This window comes from Belonocnema kinseyi, chromosome 10 (genome assembly GCF_010883055.1).
Source record: "Belonocnema kinseyi isolate 2016_QV_RU_SX_M_011 chromosome 10, B_treatae_v1, whole genome shotgun sequence".
Classification (NCBI taxonomy): domain Eukaryota; kingdom Metazoa; phylum Arthropoda; class Insecta; order Hymenoptera; family Cynipidae; genus Belonocnema; species Belonocnema kinseyi.
The window spans coordinates 29,396,808-29,412,552 of NC_046666.1; the positions used below are offsets into that span (position 1 = coordinate 29,396,808).

Genomic DNA, 15,745 nt, shown 5'->3' on the forward strand with positions numbered 1-15,745 from the left:
GGGAGCGAATAGTTCCAACTGAGAGTCATAGCTGGTTAGTGTTTTATGCTGAGAAGGCCACCAGCATTCGTCACTAACGCGAAAATTGTTGAAATCACCTAAGTTACATAGAGTAAAATTATTTAAATATGTTTCAATATTATACAATGGGAAAAATAATTTTTTAAACAAATTATTTCTTAAAAAGAAGTTTCTACGATTTTCCATAATTATACGTTTGTCAAGTTACATTGCAAGAAATTTAAGTGAAAAAAATAAATATAAAAATTTTTTTTCGTAAGATCATAATTGTTTACATTAAAAATAAATTTAATGAACAAATGCAGTAATCAGCCATTTTTGTTCATTTTGTTCATTAATATTAATTTCTTAAACAAATGCATTGGTCGGAAATTCATCGGCAGAAAAATTCGGTTTTTTCAATGGCAGTCGTTTCAATTAGGAGCTTTATGAGAATTTTAGCAACATTCATAATAAGTTAATAAATTTTATGATTTCTTTAAACAATTTTATTTAAAAAATGCATTAATCAGGTATTTGTCTGCAGAAAAATTCGTTTTTTTCTTTGTCAACTTTTTAAATCAGGATATTGAAGAAAAAAATTATTTTTCCATCGACAAATGCCCAAATATTGCACTTTTAACATTAATTATGTTTTTGAAAAAATATAAAATTTATCAACCAATTATAAATTGTTATGAAATCATCATGAAGTTCTAAATAAAAAAGACTGACATCGAGTAAACGAATTTTTCCGCGTACAGATGCTCGAATAATACATTTGTTTGTTAAATTTGTTTTAAAAAGTCATAAAATTTATCCACTCATCATGAATGTTGTAGCATTTATCATGGAGATTCTAATTAAAACTTTGACATAAAAAAAAATAAGTTTTTGGTCCACAGGTGCCTTAACAATAAATTTGTTTATTAAATTTGTTTTCAAAATGCACAAAAATTAATACAAAAATTATGAATTTGTCTGAAGTTATAATGAAGTTCCTGATTAAAAAGTTGACATAGAAAAAAACCGAATTGTTCCGTTGACAAATGCCTGATTAATGGATTTCATCAATATATTTATTTATAATATAAACAATTATAAGCTTAAAAGTTAATTTTTTAAGTCTAATTTCGTTTTTTTTTTAATTTCTTGTAATATAATTCGAAAAACATATAATTATGGAAAATCCTAAAAAACATTTTTTCAACAAATAATTTTCTTATGCGCAATTTTTAAAATATTTATTGTCTATTTCTTTTGTTAAAAACTGTGAAATTATGTAAAATTGTTTAAATAATACGTTTGGCTCTATAAAGTATGTTCATGTTTAATGTATTTACTTTTGTGAAAATCATTTCCAGAATACCGGTAGTAGAAATAAAATTAAAAAATATACGAATTAATTGGTATTGATGATAAAAGAGTATGCAAAAATTTAATTAAATAATAATGTAAGCGATAAAGAAACTAATTAAATAATTGACTGAGTGTATATTATCAGTCAATAAATTAGTCAATTATTTTAATAATTTCTTTGTCATTCACATTATTATGTAATTAATTTGTTTGCATATTCTTTTATTATCAAAAACTATCAATTATTGTTTACTCTGCGCTAGTTTATCATTTTTTGGCACTCCAAACGTAAAACAATACAACGATATAAAACTAATCCCCTCAATAACATTTTTTAAATAATAAATAAGAAATGTAAAATCAGTTACTTTGTTTTTTCTTTTCATTTAATTTCGAAAACAGATATTCTGAAAGTGATTTTCATAATGTTTTTTTTTTTAACATTTATCCAGATATCTTTGAATAAAACGATTGAGCTCTTAAATTTTCTACAACAGAGTGAATCTTCTTCAGATCTTGAAGATTCTAATGAAGAATCTGAATAAATCGATAATAAAAATCGAAAAATGTTTTCCCAGGTATTATTTATTTTTTAAAATAATCTAAGACCTTATTCGTTTTATTAAAAAATATGTGGATAAATTTAAGGTACATTTAAATATTTTCTCAAAAAAACTTTTTAGTTGCACGATTTCTGGCCTTGGCATTATTTTTGTCGCTTCATTTATTTCAGCAAACAATTTTTAAATTAGTTAAAAAAAACTTCTATCCAAAACGGTGGGTGTTATTGAACTTTCAAGGCAAAATGTCGAATTTTCTATACAAAACAGTTGAACTATCAAATTAAAATATGAAATTTTGATAAAAAATTTAATGTTATTCGAAAAAGGATGAATTTGCAACAAAATACAAGAACTCTCAACCTGAAGGTTGAATTTTCAATTGAATTAGATTAATTTTGAACACAAAAAGAAAAACAATTGTTAAAAAAAATAGTTCAATTTTAACAAAAGGTGTTATTCTTACTTAACAAGAATGGATTTTCGACTAAAAATGGGACAGGTAGATTTCTAATTACTAAAGTAATTTTTCAACCAAAAAAAGGAATTTTCAACAAGTTGATTTAATTTCCAATTAAAGAGATAAATTTCTGACTAAAACTTTGAATCGTCAAACAAAAATTGTATTTTCTTTTAAGTGGTTCAACTTCAAAACGGAATTATTACATTTTGAACCAAAAATTGGAATTTTTAAACAAGAATAAGTTACTGCAAAAAAAACGAACTTTCAATAAAATTCAAGAATTCTCAACCAAAAACTTGAATTTTTCAACTAAATGAATCATTTTCTACCAAAAACGCAGAAAACTTAAATTTTTAACTAAAATTGAATAGTTTTCAATAAAAACCAAATTTTACTCTTAACAAGAAGTTGAATTCTTACTCAAAAAACCCCTATTTTCGACCAAAATGGAATATGTAAATTTTAAACTACCAAAATAATTTTTAAACCAAAAAAGTAATTTTCAACAAAATAGTTAAATTTTCTACTAAAAAGATACATTTTAAACATAAATTCTGAAAAATCATACAAAAATTGTTATTTTTTAAAATTTGTTAACGTTGTTGTTAAATTTTAATCCAAAAAGAGAAATTTTTCAACAAAAAGATTAATTTTATGACGAAAAAACGATTTTTTAACCAATTTCAAGAATGCCCAACCATATTAAACCAAAAATAAAATCTGTCAATTTTAAATTACTAAAGTAAATTTCATGAATTCCGCGTATAACCGGAATATTATGAATTCCGCGAATTAGAAAAATTCCGCAAAAACCGAAAATTATATTAATTCAGCAAATTCCATGAATTTCGCACATTCCAGATTTCAATTAATTCACCAAATTCCATGAATTTCACAAATACTGTGAATTCTCAAAATTTTACATGTTTTGCGAATTTTGATGAATTCTATGAATTCCACAATTTCAAAAATTCTGCGAATTTAATGAATTCCGCGAATGCCATAAATTCCGCTAATCCAGAAATTCCGCGAATAACATTAAATCCATGAATTTCGCCAATACCAGGAATTCCATGAATTCCGCGAATATCATTAATTCCATGAATTTCGCGAATACCAGGAATTCCATGAATTCTGCGAATATCATGAATTCCAGGAATTCCGAAAATTCTACGAATTACGCAAATTCCATGATTTCTATCAATTCTGCAAATTTCACGAATTCTACAAATGCCGGAAATTACACGAATTCTATAAATTTCTTTAAATGACACGAATATAATGAATCTCGAGAATTTCGCTAATTTTACGATTTGCATTAATTCAGCAAATTCCATAACGTCTATAAATTCTATTAATTACGCGAACTCTAATTATTTTTCGAATTTCATAAAGTATATTAATTCCGCGAATCTCATGATTTCCGTAAAGTCTATAAGTTATAATGAAGAATCTGATGTTTAAAAAGACTAATAATTTCGTCTTGTTGTAAATATACTTCCGATTCTGGGAATTTTTAACTTAGAAAAATTAACATGATTTGAAAAATCATTGATCAGTAAATTTAGTAGTAGGAGTTGACCTTTTTTTAAAGAATGTTTCAATTGTATATGGCAGAAATTAATGTGAAAGGCAAAATTTTGAAATTTCTTATATCATTCAAATATTCAGTTAGCCAAAACATCATTTCTAGGAACAATTTATGGTGGTTGTCCAAATTAGGTCGTTGGACTCTTGGTTTTATTTTCAGGGACTCTATAGAGCAACAAGAAAATTAATAATTATTAAAGAAAATAAATCGTAGCTAAAAATTATTGAATTTTCGTTTGGTTTTGTTCTTTTTGTAGAAATTCTTTTCAAAGGAAATCATGGGCCAGATTGTCCTTACTGGTTACAACAATAACACTTATCGAATCGACGACGTTGATTATTCGGTTAGGCCAACTTCCACTTTCACTCTTCGCGATGGTGAAAGAATTTCCTATAAGAACTATTATGAGACCAAGTATGGTATAATTATCAGAAACGATTCGCAACCGCTGTTGGTATCCAGGTCTAAACCGAAGGATCGACGTGCAGGACAAGCTGAGCTTCTCTATCTCGTACCCGAACTCTGCAGAACTACGGGTTAGTTTTGATAAAAATATTGATGTAAGAAACGAAAATTATTAGATAATTTGGGGATCCAATATTGATTGTACAGCCTTACGCTTACAACTTTACATTTTGCAACTTTATTGGGAGCGTGCTTTAATTTTGAGGACTATTTTGTCAATATTACGGATTTGTTTTTTAAAAAAGTGGTTACGAGTTTACGGTTTAAAGTATTATTCATCGCTAGCCACTACTTTCTTCTATCTTTCTACCAGCATACAGATAACACGTCCGAAAAACGACTCGTCTTTTGAAACTATCCACGAATCGACCCATTTTTTGGCATCTTCATTAGAAGTGAATCCTTGATCCGAGAGTCCAGGACTTACGGATCGGAAGAGGTGGTAATTAGACTTTGGGATATCTGGTGAATACGGCATATAGTACCAATATTCCTCGATGCGATATAGTTCAAGTAGCGCCATCTATTGGAAGAATCTCAAAATTATCGCACGCTCCCAATAGTGTTCAAGTTTTCAAATGCACAAGCTACACCAAGCAAATGTTAAAAATTGAAAATGGGGTGAATACAAACTCTTGAATATTAATTTGAATTTCGTAGGTTTGACTGATGAGATGAGATCGAACTACCCGACAATGAACGCGTTAGCAACACACACGAAGCTGGACCCAAAGGCTCGCATCGAGCGTTTAATGTCTTTCAACAGGCGTCTATTGCGCGAAAGTAAAGTCGTCAACGAACTAAATGACTGGGGACTGAAGCTGGGTAACAAACTCGTCAATCTCACGGGAAGAGTCATTCCAAGAGACAAAATCATCATGGCGGATGGAGTGACATTGTCTCCCAGGGGTGCAAACTGGGATGGAGAAATCAGAGCTAATAAGATGCTTATTACTACTGAGCTTCGAGATTGGGTTGTCATCATCACCCAACGAATGAAGAACGATTGCCAAGTGAGTTTTTTGTTAGTTTAATAGCTTTAGGTTATAATCAAATGCGTTTTTTTACTCCTTCATATATATACCCCTCTACTCAGAGGCGGCGGAGCCTTAGGGGGCACTTGCCCCCCTCAAACACCCCCCAAGGAGGGGCATAGTATTAATTTGCTGCTCCCATCTGAACTCAAATGATTAAATTGATCATTTGATGAATTTCCCAGTATCCTGAATTTTATTCGGGATTTTATTTGAATTTTATTTCTACTCAAAGGATCTGGATCATTTCTGTCTTTTCAAAAATCTACCTGAAATCATTGTGCAATAATTTATGAATTTGTGAAATCTTTGTAATTTATTCGAAATATTCGTAAAATTCTTTAATCCTATTTGAAAACTTTAACAAATATATGAAATCTTCGTAAGATTTTTGAATTCTTTGGAAAATCATTGAAATCTTTATAAAATAATTTTTAAACAACATTTTTAATTGCTGAAATCTCAAGGAAATTATTGAAGTCTGTGAAACCTTTTAAATCTATCCGAAATTTTCGCGAAACCTTAACAGTTTTGTAATATATTTGGGAAATCATTGCAATCTTTGTAAAATCTTTTGAAACCATCCGATTTTTTTGCAAAACATTTAAAATCTTTGTGGAATCTTTAAAAAATGATGAAAATCTTGGTAAAACATTACAAATATTTTTTAGACATTTAATAATATTTGTGAAATTGTTTGAATATTTGCGAAATACTTGAAATCTTTGTAAAATTTTGGCAAATATTTTTTATGTTCGTAAAATCTTGGCAATCTTTGTGAATTTATTGAAATCGTTGTTGAATATTTTAACGCATGGTTAATTATTGAAAATCTTTGGGAAATCATTAAAATCTTTATCGAATATTTGAAATATTTATAAATTTTTGTAAAATTCATGAAATCTTTGAGAAATCATTTATGTCCGTGGAATCTTTTGAGATTATTCGAAATCTTTATGAAATATTTTGAATCCTTCAAATCTTTGAAAAATTATTGAAATCTCTATGAAACATGAAAAATATTTTCGAAATATTTCTTATATTTTTTAAGTTGTTGAAATCTATGGGAAATCATTGCGGGCTTTGTGAAATTTTTTCAAACTATCCGAATTTTTTGCGAAACATTTGAAATATTTATGAAATAGTTAAAAAATAACTTTAATCTTTACAAAATATTTTTAATCTTTGGAAAGTCGTTGAAACCTTTGAGAAATTAGGAGTGGGAGTGAGATCTTTGTAATTATTATTTATAAAATCTTTAGAAATGTGCGAAATATTAACAATATTTTTTTAATTTATGGTAATACCTGTGTGATATTTAGTAATATTTGTGAAATTATGAAAAATTTGAGAAATAACTAAAGTCTTCGTAAAATAATTTAAATCTATCCGAAATTTTTTCGAAGTATTTGAAAACTGGAAAATCTTCGTTAAATCTTTGGGAAATCTTTCTGCAATCTTTACGAATTTGCGAAAGATTAAAAATATTTTTTAAATGTTTTGTAATATTTGTGAACTTATGGAATATTGTTGCGAAATAATCAACGTATTTGTAAAAGCATTTAAATCTTTCCGAAATCTTTTCGAAGTATTTCAAAACTGTAAAACCTGTAAAAAATTGTTGAAATCTTTGAAATCTTTGAAATCTATCCAAATATTTTTGAAGTCCTTATAGAAGTCTGCAATATATTACAATTTTTGTTTATTAATATTTATGAAATTATTGAAATCTTTGTAAAATATTTAGGGAATAATTGAAGCCTTTGTAAAATCTTTGAAATCCATCCGAAATCATTGCGAAGTATTTGAAAGCTGTAACATCTTTGAGCAATTATTGAAATCTTTGGAAAATGCTTTAAGTCTGTAAAATCTTTTAAATCTATCTGAAATCATTTTAAAATATTTAAAAATTGAGAAATCTCTAAGAAATCATTGATATTTTGTGACATCTTTTTCAAATTTTGTTGAAATGATAGAAATGTGAAAATTATTTAAAATATTTAAAAAATATTTTTAAATAGTTTTTAAATAGGTTCTAACACATTCTATTCGACGTCTATTCTACGTCTTTACGACATCGTAACGACATCTTCACGACATATTTACGACATCGTTACGACATCTTTACGACATCCTATGTCCATGTCGTTTCGGTATCTTTGCTATATCGTAAAGACATCGTCAGATCATACGACTTATTTACGATATCGTAAAGACACCTTAACGACACGGACATACGATGTCGTAAGGTTGTCGTAAATATGCCTTAACGATGTCGTAAGAATTTTTGCCAGCGTTTCGTGAACATTGCAGCTCACTTCTTCAGAGCTAATCTGAAACTCAAGCATCAGGTTATTTTGTTCTCATGTATACTCTCTACGATGCCTCTGATTGGCCAGAGCGTCCCACAATGGAGACTGCCTAGTGGGCAGAAAATTTAGCGACGTCTTTACGACATCGTTACGACATCTTCACGACAACTTTACGACATCCTATGTCCATGCCGTTAAGGTGTCTTTACTACATCGTAAATAAGTCTTATGATCTGAAGATGTCTTTACGATATCGCAAGGACACAAAAACGACATAGACATAGGATGGAGTAAAGTTGACGTCACGATGTCGTAACGATGTCGTAAAGACGTCGCCAAATGTTGTGCCCGTTGAGTGGTCGCAGCTGACTGGCCAATGAAGCAGCCAATTGGCGTTCTGGCAAATCCCATGCATCGAAGAGAGTATACATAAAAACTACATAACCTGATACTTAAGTTTCAGGTTTGCCCTGAAGAACCGAGCTGCAATGTTTTCAAAACGTCAGTCATAATGGATCATCGTGAAAGCGTCCGATATATTATTTTATGGATTGTTTTTAAAATAAAAAATACTCCTGTTACTTCAAAAAGTCATAATAATAGTACACTCAAACCTGGATTCCGTGATCATGTTTCCGAGAATTGTCGCCACGCGGTGGTGATGCATGAGAGCATCTGCGGGAGAATGTGCGGTGATCACCCAAGCGTCACAAAATAGAGAGAGAAACAAGAAAGAGAAAAAGCAGGAGAGAGACAAAATATTTTTGAGACTCTGGATTTAATGTCACGTTCAGTCCCCAAAGTAAGATTAAATCCAGATTTTCAGTGTAGTTATTTTCTTTTGCTATAGGAATTTATTTCTGGCATCATCAGATCAGCTAACGGAATGAGATTCAAAGTCGAGAAACCAAGGATCGCGGAGCTCTATGGTGATCGCTCTAGCTACTACACAGAAATGATAGAATCTGTCATGAGTAAGTCAAATCCCCAGCTGGTGATGTGTCTCGTGCCAAACAACAATCTCGATCGATACTCTGCGATCAAGAAGAAGTGCTGCGTCGATAGACCTGTCTTGAGCCAGGTTGTCCTGACGAGAACAATAATGTCCAAAGGGAAACCAAATCTGACTGCAGCTACAAAAATTGCTGTTCAGCTGAATTGCAAACTAGGTGGCGCCGGATGGACCGTTGAAATACCCTCAGGAAATTTCATGGTGGCTGGTTTTGACGTCTGTCATGATAAGACAACAAAGGGTCGTGACTTTGGTTAGCACTCAATCTTTTTCAATCATCTTTTGCTAAGGAATCAATTCCTTTTGATTGTCTTAAAATTCCTATTTGTTCCAGGGGCTTTGGTGGCATCTCTTGATAGGCATTTGAGTCGCTACTTCAGTGCAGTGAGTGCACACACTTCCGGCGAGGAACTCTCCAATGACTTGGGGGTTAACATGACGAAAGCTTGTCGCCAGTATCAAAGGTTGAATGGTATCCTACCTTCAGTGATTATTTTCTACAGAGACGGGGTTGGCGAGGGTCAGATTCCTTTTGTTCACGAAATTGAAGTTCAGGAGTTGAAGAGAAAACTTGCTGAACTCTACGACGGAGAAATTGCAAATGTCAGAATGGCATTTCTCATCGTGACCAAGAAGATCAACACGCGTTTTTTCTACAATAACGAAAATGCACCCGCTGGTACCGTCGTTGATGACGTCGTCACGAATCCAGCCAGGTAAGATGAACTTGAAAATAAGATTTACTTTGGGATATTCGAGGGGAAACCACTCTGACAAGATATCTTCCAAAAAATACGTTATCACTTTAGATGGCGGGGAAGGCGGGGGCGAAACCCACGGTTACCAACTGGATAGGGTGCGGGGGTTCCAGTCAAAGCAAAGTTTGAATTTATAAAAATATCGTAGTAAAGATATCGTAAATAAGTCGTATGATCCGACGATGTCTTTACGATATCGCAAAGATACCAAAACGACATGGACATAGGATGTCGTAAAGATGTCGTAAAGATATCGTAAAGACGTCGTTAAATTTTGTGCCCACTGGGAATTTTTTTTGTTGAAACTTAAACTTTTTCGTGAATAGTACTTTAATTTTATGTAAAATTTTGTCTGACTTGGTAGTAAATCAATCTTTTTTTTCTTAATTTATGTTTTTAGTTGAAACTTTCACTTTTGGTTTGAGAATTCTTAAATTTTATTTCAAATTCTTCTTTTTCGGTTATAATTAAACTTTTTGTTCAAAAATTCATCTATCTTTGTGGAAAATTTAACTTTTTGGTGAAGAATAATTGTATGTAAAATATTGTCTGTTCTTTTTCTTTGAAAATTCACCAATTTTAGTTGAAAATTGCACTTTTTGTTTGAGAATACTTGAATATTGTTAAAAATTCGTTTATCGGGTTGAAATTAATCTTTTTGTTAAAAAATGCATTTTTTAAAGTCGAAAATTCAACTTCTTGTTTGAGATTTCTTGAATTTTATAAAAAATCTAATTTTTTATTGTTAGCAAATTATTCTTTTTGTTTAAAATTACATTTTTTTAATATTCAACTTCGTGGTTCAGAATTTTTGAATTTTATGTAAAAATCTTTTTTTTTTGGTAGCAAAATAATCGTTTGGTTTGAAAATTCATCTTGTTTGGGAAAAATTTAAAAACCAAGTTCTGAATTGAATCTAAAGTCTAAACATTTTAAGACTTCTTCCTTTCTTAAAAAACTCAATTTTTTCGTAAGAAGAAAATTAAACTTCTTGATTGAAAATTCTTGAATTTTATTAAAAATTCGTCTTTTTTGGTAGCAAATTTTTCTTTTTGTTTGAAAGTTCATATTTTTTGGTTAAAAATTCAACTTTGTTGTTTAGAAGTCTTGAATTTAATGTGATTATTTGTCTTTTTTGTATCAAATTAATCTTTTTTTTCAAAATTTAATCTTTTTGTTGAAAATTCAACTTTTTAGATAAGAATTTCTGAATTCTATTAAAAACTAAATTTTTTTGCTATTAAATTCATCTTTTTGTTTTAAAATGTATGTTTTTAGTTAAAACTCAACATTCTGTTTGGGAATTCTTGAATTATATTTTAAATTCTTCTTTTTCGGTCATAAATTAAACTTTTTGTTTAAAAATTCATCTTTTTTAGTTAAAGCTTTAAATTTCAGTTGAGAATTCTTGAATTTTATAAAAAATTCTACTTACTTTAATTTTATGTAAAATTTGATGTTTTTTGTTGGTTAATTAATCTTTTTGTTTAAAAATTCATACTTTTTAATTGAAAATTTCACTTTTTGGTAGAGAATTCTTTAATGCTATCGCAAATTTGTATCTTTTTTGGTAGAAAATCTTCATCTTTTTTGTTAGTAAACTATTCTTTTTGTTTCAAATTTCATATTATTTTGTTAAAAATTCAACCCCGTGCTTCATAATTATTGAATTTTATGTAAAAGCTTTATTCCTTTTTGGTAGCAAAATAATCTTTTTGTTTAAAAATTGATCTTTTGGTTAAAAATTTGAAAACAAAGTTTTAAATTGGAACTACTTTCTAAAAAATTTTTTTAAAAATTTTTTTCTAAAAAAATAGAGTTCAATAAACTCTATTTTTTGATTTAGTCGAAAATTCGTCTTTTGGGTAATAAATTAATCTTTTTGTTTGAAAGTTCATATTTTTTAGTTAAAATTCAAACTTTGTTGTTCAGTATTCTTGAATTTAATGTGATTATTTGCCTTTTTTGAATTAAATTAATTTAAAACTTGAATTTAAGTCTTAAATTTTGTTAAAAATTCTTTTTTTCGGTACAAAATTAATCTTTTTGTTTAAAAATTAATCTTTTTTTGGTTGAAAATTCATAGTTTTTGGTAATAAATTAATCTTTTTATTTGAAAATTCAACTTTTTGTTTGGGAATTTTTGAATTTTATAGAAAATTCTTTTTTCTTTTTAAATTTTGGTTTTTATTTGGTTAAAAATTCGTTTTTTCGGTTGTAAATTTATCTTTTTGGTCAAAAATTTGACCAGGTTTTTTAATTGGAACTTATTTGTTGAAAATTAAGCTACTTGATTAAGAGTAAAAATACTTTGTTACTTGAAAAAATAATTTTTCTTGTTTAAGAGTAGATTTCTGTTAAAAATAATTTGATTAAAATCTTTATTAAAAATTCAAATATTTTTCTGACTTTTCGGTGTTTCTTTACAAATTTTTTTTTTCGATACAAATGCGAATGCTTCATTTTGGCAGAAAATTTGTACTTTGTAGTAAAAAATTTAACTGTTTGTATAAAAAGTTATCTTTTCAGTAAAAAAATCAATTGCTTGGCTAAAAATTCATGTATTATTTTTAAATTTCTCTTTTTTTGTTAGAAAATGAATCTTCTTGATTAGAAATTTATACTCAGGCAACAAATTTGATCATTTGGTTGAAAGTTAATCTAATATTTAGAAAATAAATTTTCTTGGTTAAAATTGTATGTTTTTAATCGAAAATCAATTTATTTGGTTAAAATATAATTTAGTTTGTAGGAAATTCTACAATTTTGTATAAGGTCTAATTTTGGTTACAAGCTCAACGATTTTGCTAAAAACTAGTATTTTTGGGTTAAAATTTTATTTATATTCTTGAAAAATTCAAATAGTTGGTTGGAAATTAGCACTTGTTTTCGAAAAAAAAACATTTTTTTAAGTATCCTTTTTGTATGATAAGCTGAAAGCTTTTGTTGATAATTCGTCTTTTTGGTTGACTTTCAACATTTTAAAAAATTTTTAATTTAAAAGCCTTTGCGTCGAAACATCAATTACTAAATTTTTCGTTGACAATTTATCTTTTTTGATTAAAAATTAATAAACTATATTAATAAATTAACATAGTTAGAAATATATTGTTTTAAGTTGAAACTTTAAGTATTTTGTTGAAAATTTGTCTGTTTTTCTAGAAATTTATTATTTTTGTTAAAAAAATTTAATATTTATATGTGGAGTACTCCAGCATAATTTCATGTGATCCGATGTAATCCACCTTCTTTGGACCTCATTTTTAGGAGTTTTTTCCCTTTCAGGAATATTAGATTATTCAGAGAAGAAGTAATAAAATTTAGGAATATTTTTAAGAGATATTAGGGACATAAATAAGAATTTTTGTGAAAATAAAATTTATTACAGTAGAAGAGAAGTAAGTCAATGTGTCAAACTCCTGAAAATAAAACCAATAATACAATTTAAAAAATTGGTGAACAACCACAAGACGTTCCTATTGAAATTTTAAAATGTTTGAAAAATTCTGAAAAATAAAGTAAATAAACTATTTTCTGAAACAAAAATAAAAAGAGGAAATAAATATGAGGAGGCAAGAACCATGTCTAAAGGCAATGATATATCGCTCTCAAAGTTTGCTATATGAGAAATAACCCAGTGGGCACAAAACTCGGCGACGTCTTTACGACATCGTTACGACATCCTTACGACAACTTTACGCCCTCCAATGTCCATGCCATTAGAGTGTCTTTACGATATCTTAAAGAAATCTTCAGATCATACAACATATTTACGATATCGCAGAGACGATTTAACTACATGGACATAGGAGGTCATAAAGTTGTCGTAAAGAAGTCGTAACGATGTCGTAAAAACGTCGCCAAATTTTGTGTCCACTGGAAAGGCAATAAATTGCGCTTGCATATTTGGCTAGATTAATAATTTTGATAAAAATAACCGAGTAAAAAACAAATGTGTAAAATTATTTTAATTTTTGTTTTGTGCTTACTACGTACACACGGACTAAGATATCGTATTTAGAAATTGAAAGATTAACAAAAAGCACTAAAGAGCGTTTGCATACACTTTACATACATTTTGCAAACACTTTGCCTACACTTTGCATACATTTTGTATACACTTTGTATACACTTATTTGTTGATTTTCAAAGAATCGGCAAATTTTATTATTTATACTGGTTTTTAGAATGTTAAGACGATTAAGTCTAAAATTTATGTCAGTGCTATACATAAGCGAATCAAAAAATCTGAAATGCATCAAACCAAACATTTTCTACAAAGTGGTAAAACTCAATTAGAAATATCCCATTTTATCAATTTACAAATAAAATTTCTTTGAAATTCTAATAAGATTGATGTATAAACACGTTTCTACTTTTTAATTAATCTTTCAAAATCGAAACATGATATTTCAATCCTTGTAAACGTAGTGAAATTAAAAAAAATTAAAACAATTTTACACATTTATTTTTTACTCGGGTAATTTTTTTCAACATTATTACTCAAACTAAATATACAAACGCAATTTATTGTCTCATTTTATATATTTCAGTCTTTAAAAGCGATAAGTCATTGCCTTTGGACATGGTGAAAACCAAAAAATATTTTCATAACCGAGGACTGGTTTGGTCACGTGGCAACCGTACAACATGCCCTTAATCTCACTTAAATTTTTTAGGCTTAAAATTTAAATTAGTATAATTTCTTTAACTTCATTTTTTAAAACTTTTTGAAGTATATAATTTCACTGTTCATTCAATGCGAGTGATTCAAATTTTTGTCTTTGATACCTATTTTAATTCCCTGATTGGATAATTTCGGCTTATTTCCAGATATGACTTTTTCCTCGTCTCCCAGAGTGGAGGTAGAGGCACAATCGCACCTTCTGCTTACAGTGTGATCTCAGATTCTTCCGGATGGACTCCGGATAAAATTCAGAGAATGACTTATAAATTAACCCAGATGTATTATAATTACTCTGGGGCGGTTAAAGTTCCTGCGCCTTGCCAATATGCGCACAAACTGGCAGCTTTAGTTTCCCAAGCGATTCAAAGACCTCCGAGCGCTCTGCTCGAAACCTTACTCTATTATTTATAATTTATAAGCTGATTTGCAACTATAGGAAAATCAAGATTCTAATTCATGACAAGTGAGACTTGCTTATTATCTTATATTTCTGACTCTTCAGATTTGCGAATAATCTCTTTCGGGTTTCTTACCTCACAAGACGACTTATTTAAGAGGTCTTTGCTATTCCTGATTTTTATAATACTACAAAATTTAATTTGTTACTTTTGACGGCCGGGTCGAGGAAGGAAATAAGGATGAGAAGTTTAGAAAAAAATTGTAATTATTATTTTTTAGAGACGTGGCATAAAATGTGCCTCGAATCATAGCATACAATTTGTGATATTTTTATAATGATAGATACAGAATCCCATTTATTTACTTGTCTTGTATTAATAAAATGCATAAATTGCAGTCTTCGATAATTACTTACAAATAAAAATTTCTGCACAGGTTACGTCCAAATTACCTGTGCAGGATCGCATCCAGGAACATGTCCAGGATTCTCCAGCTGGATTTTAAATACAAAATTAATAGATAAATAATAAGAATTATAGTTTATATTCCAGTGTTTGTTTGTAAATTAAGTACGGAGATTTCCGTAAACAAGTCTTTGAAGATGTCCATTAGTTAATTAAGTTGATTAATTTCAAGATACGAAATATAAATTATGCGTTGATCGCAAAGCAATAATTATACGCTTTGATTTAATTCATGTGATTTCTTCCCAATTTTAGTTGTTATGCTAACAAATCTGTTAAAGGTTCTGCGACTATTACTTACTGTTATAAGTGTTCCTGATTAGAAAAAACGTTTATCTTCGAAACATTTGTGAAAATATAAATTTGTATCACAGAATTTCTAAGTTTTTCATTGACTAACATTCCTGTAAAGTTAGCACGTATTTCGATTCTTTAATCATCCTTCATCTTTCTATTAATTGTCTTTCCCTCTCCCTTTTTTCCAATTCTTAATAATTTATTCCAGTCTCGACTTATATGTTTCTAGCATTAAAAAACTCCCTCCATTCTTCTTTCTATTTTGTTAAGTATCTTCCACCCTCTCCTCTCTCCTCTCCACAACCTCCATCAAATACTTTCTCGATAACTTCCCTCCACTTCCC

The 15,745-nt window shown here is 28.9% G+C and overlaps 1 protein-coding gene across 3 annotated transcripts in view; it reads left to right on the plus strand.

Annotated features, from left to right (window-relative positions):
• The window catches only part of LOC117182054 (piwi-like protein Siwi), a 37,771-nt gene extending 22,291 nt beyond the window's left edge, over window positions 1-15,480 (plus strand). The window contains exons 8-13 of one of the 3 annotated variants that reach the window (XR_004468255.1): window positions 4,230-4,509; window positions 5,099-5,451; window positions 8,635-9,049; window positions 9,131-9,512; window positions 14,388-14,704; window positions 15,076-15,163. Coding sequence is in view for 2 of the 3 variants with exons in the window: in XM_033375077.1 (XP_033230968.1) it covers window positions 4,230-4,509; window positions 5,099-5,451; window positions 8,635-9,049; window positions 9,131-9,512; window positions 14,388-14,652 (1,695 nt within the window). In the remaining variant the exon portion in view is untranslated. Of the gene's footprint in view, window positions 1-4,229; window positions 4,510-5,098; window positions 5,452-8,634; window positions 9,050-9,130; window positions 9,513-14,387 lie in introns of all 3 variants that reach the window. The other 2 variants (XM_033375077.1, XM_033375078.1) reach the window with 2 other exon arrangements.
• Window positions 15,481-15,745: the final 265 nt, after the last annotated feature.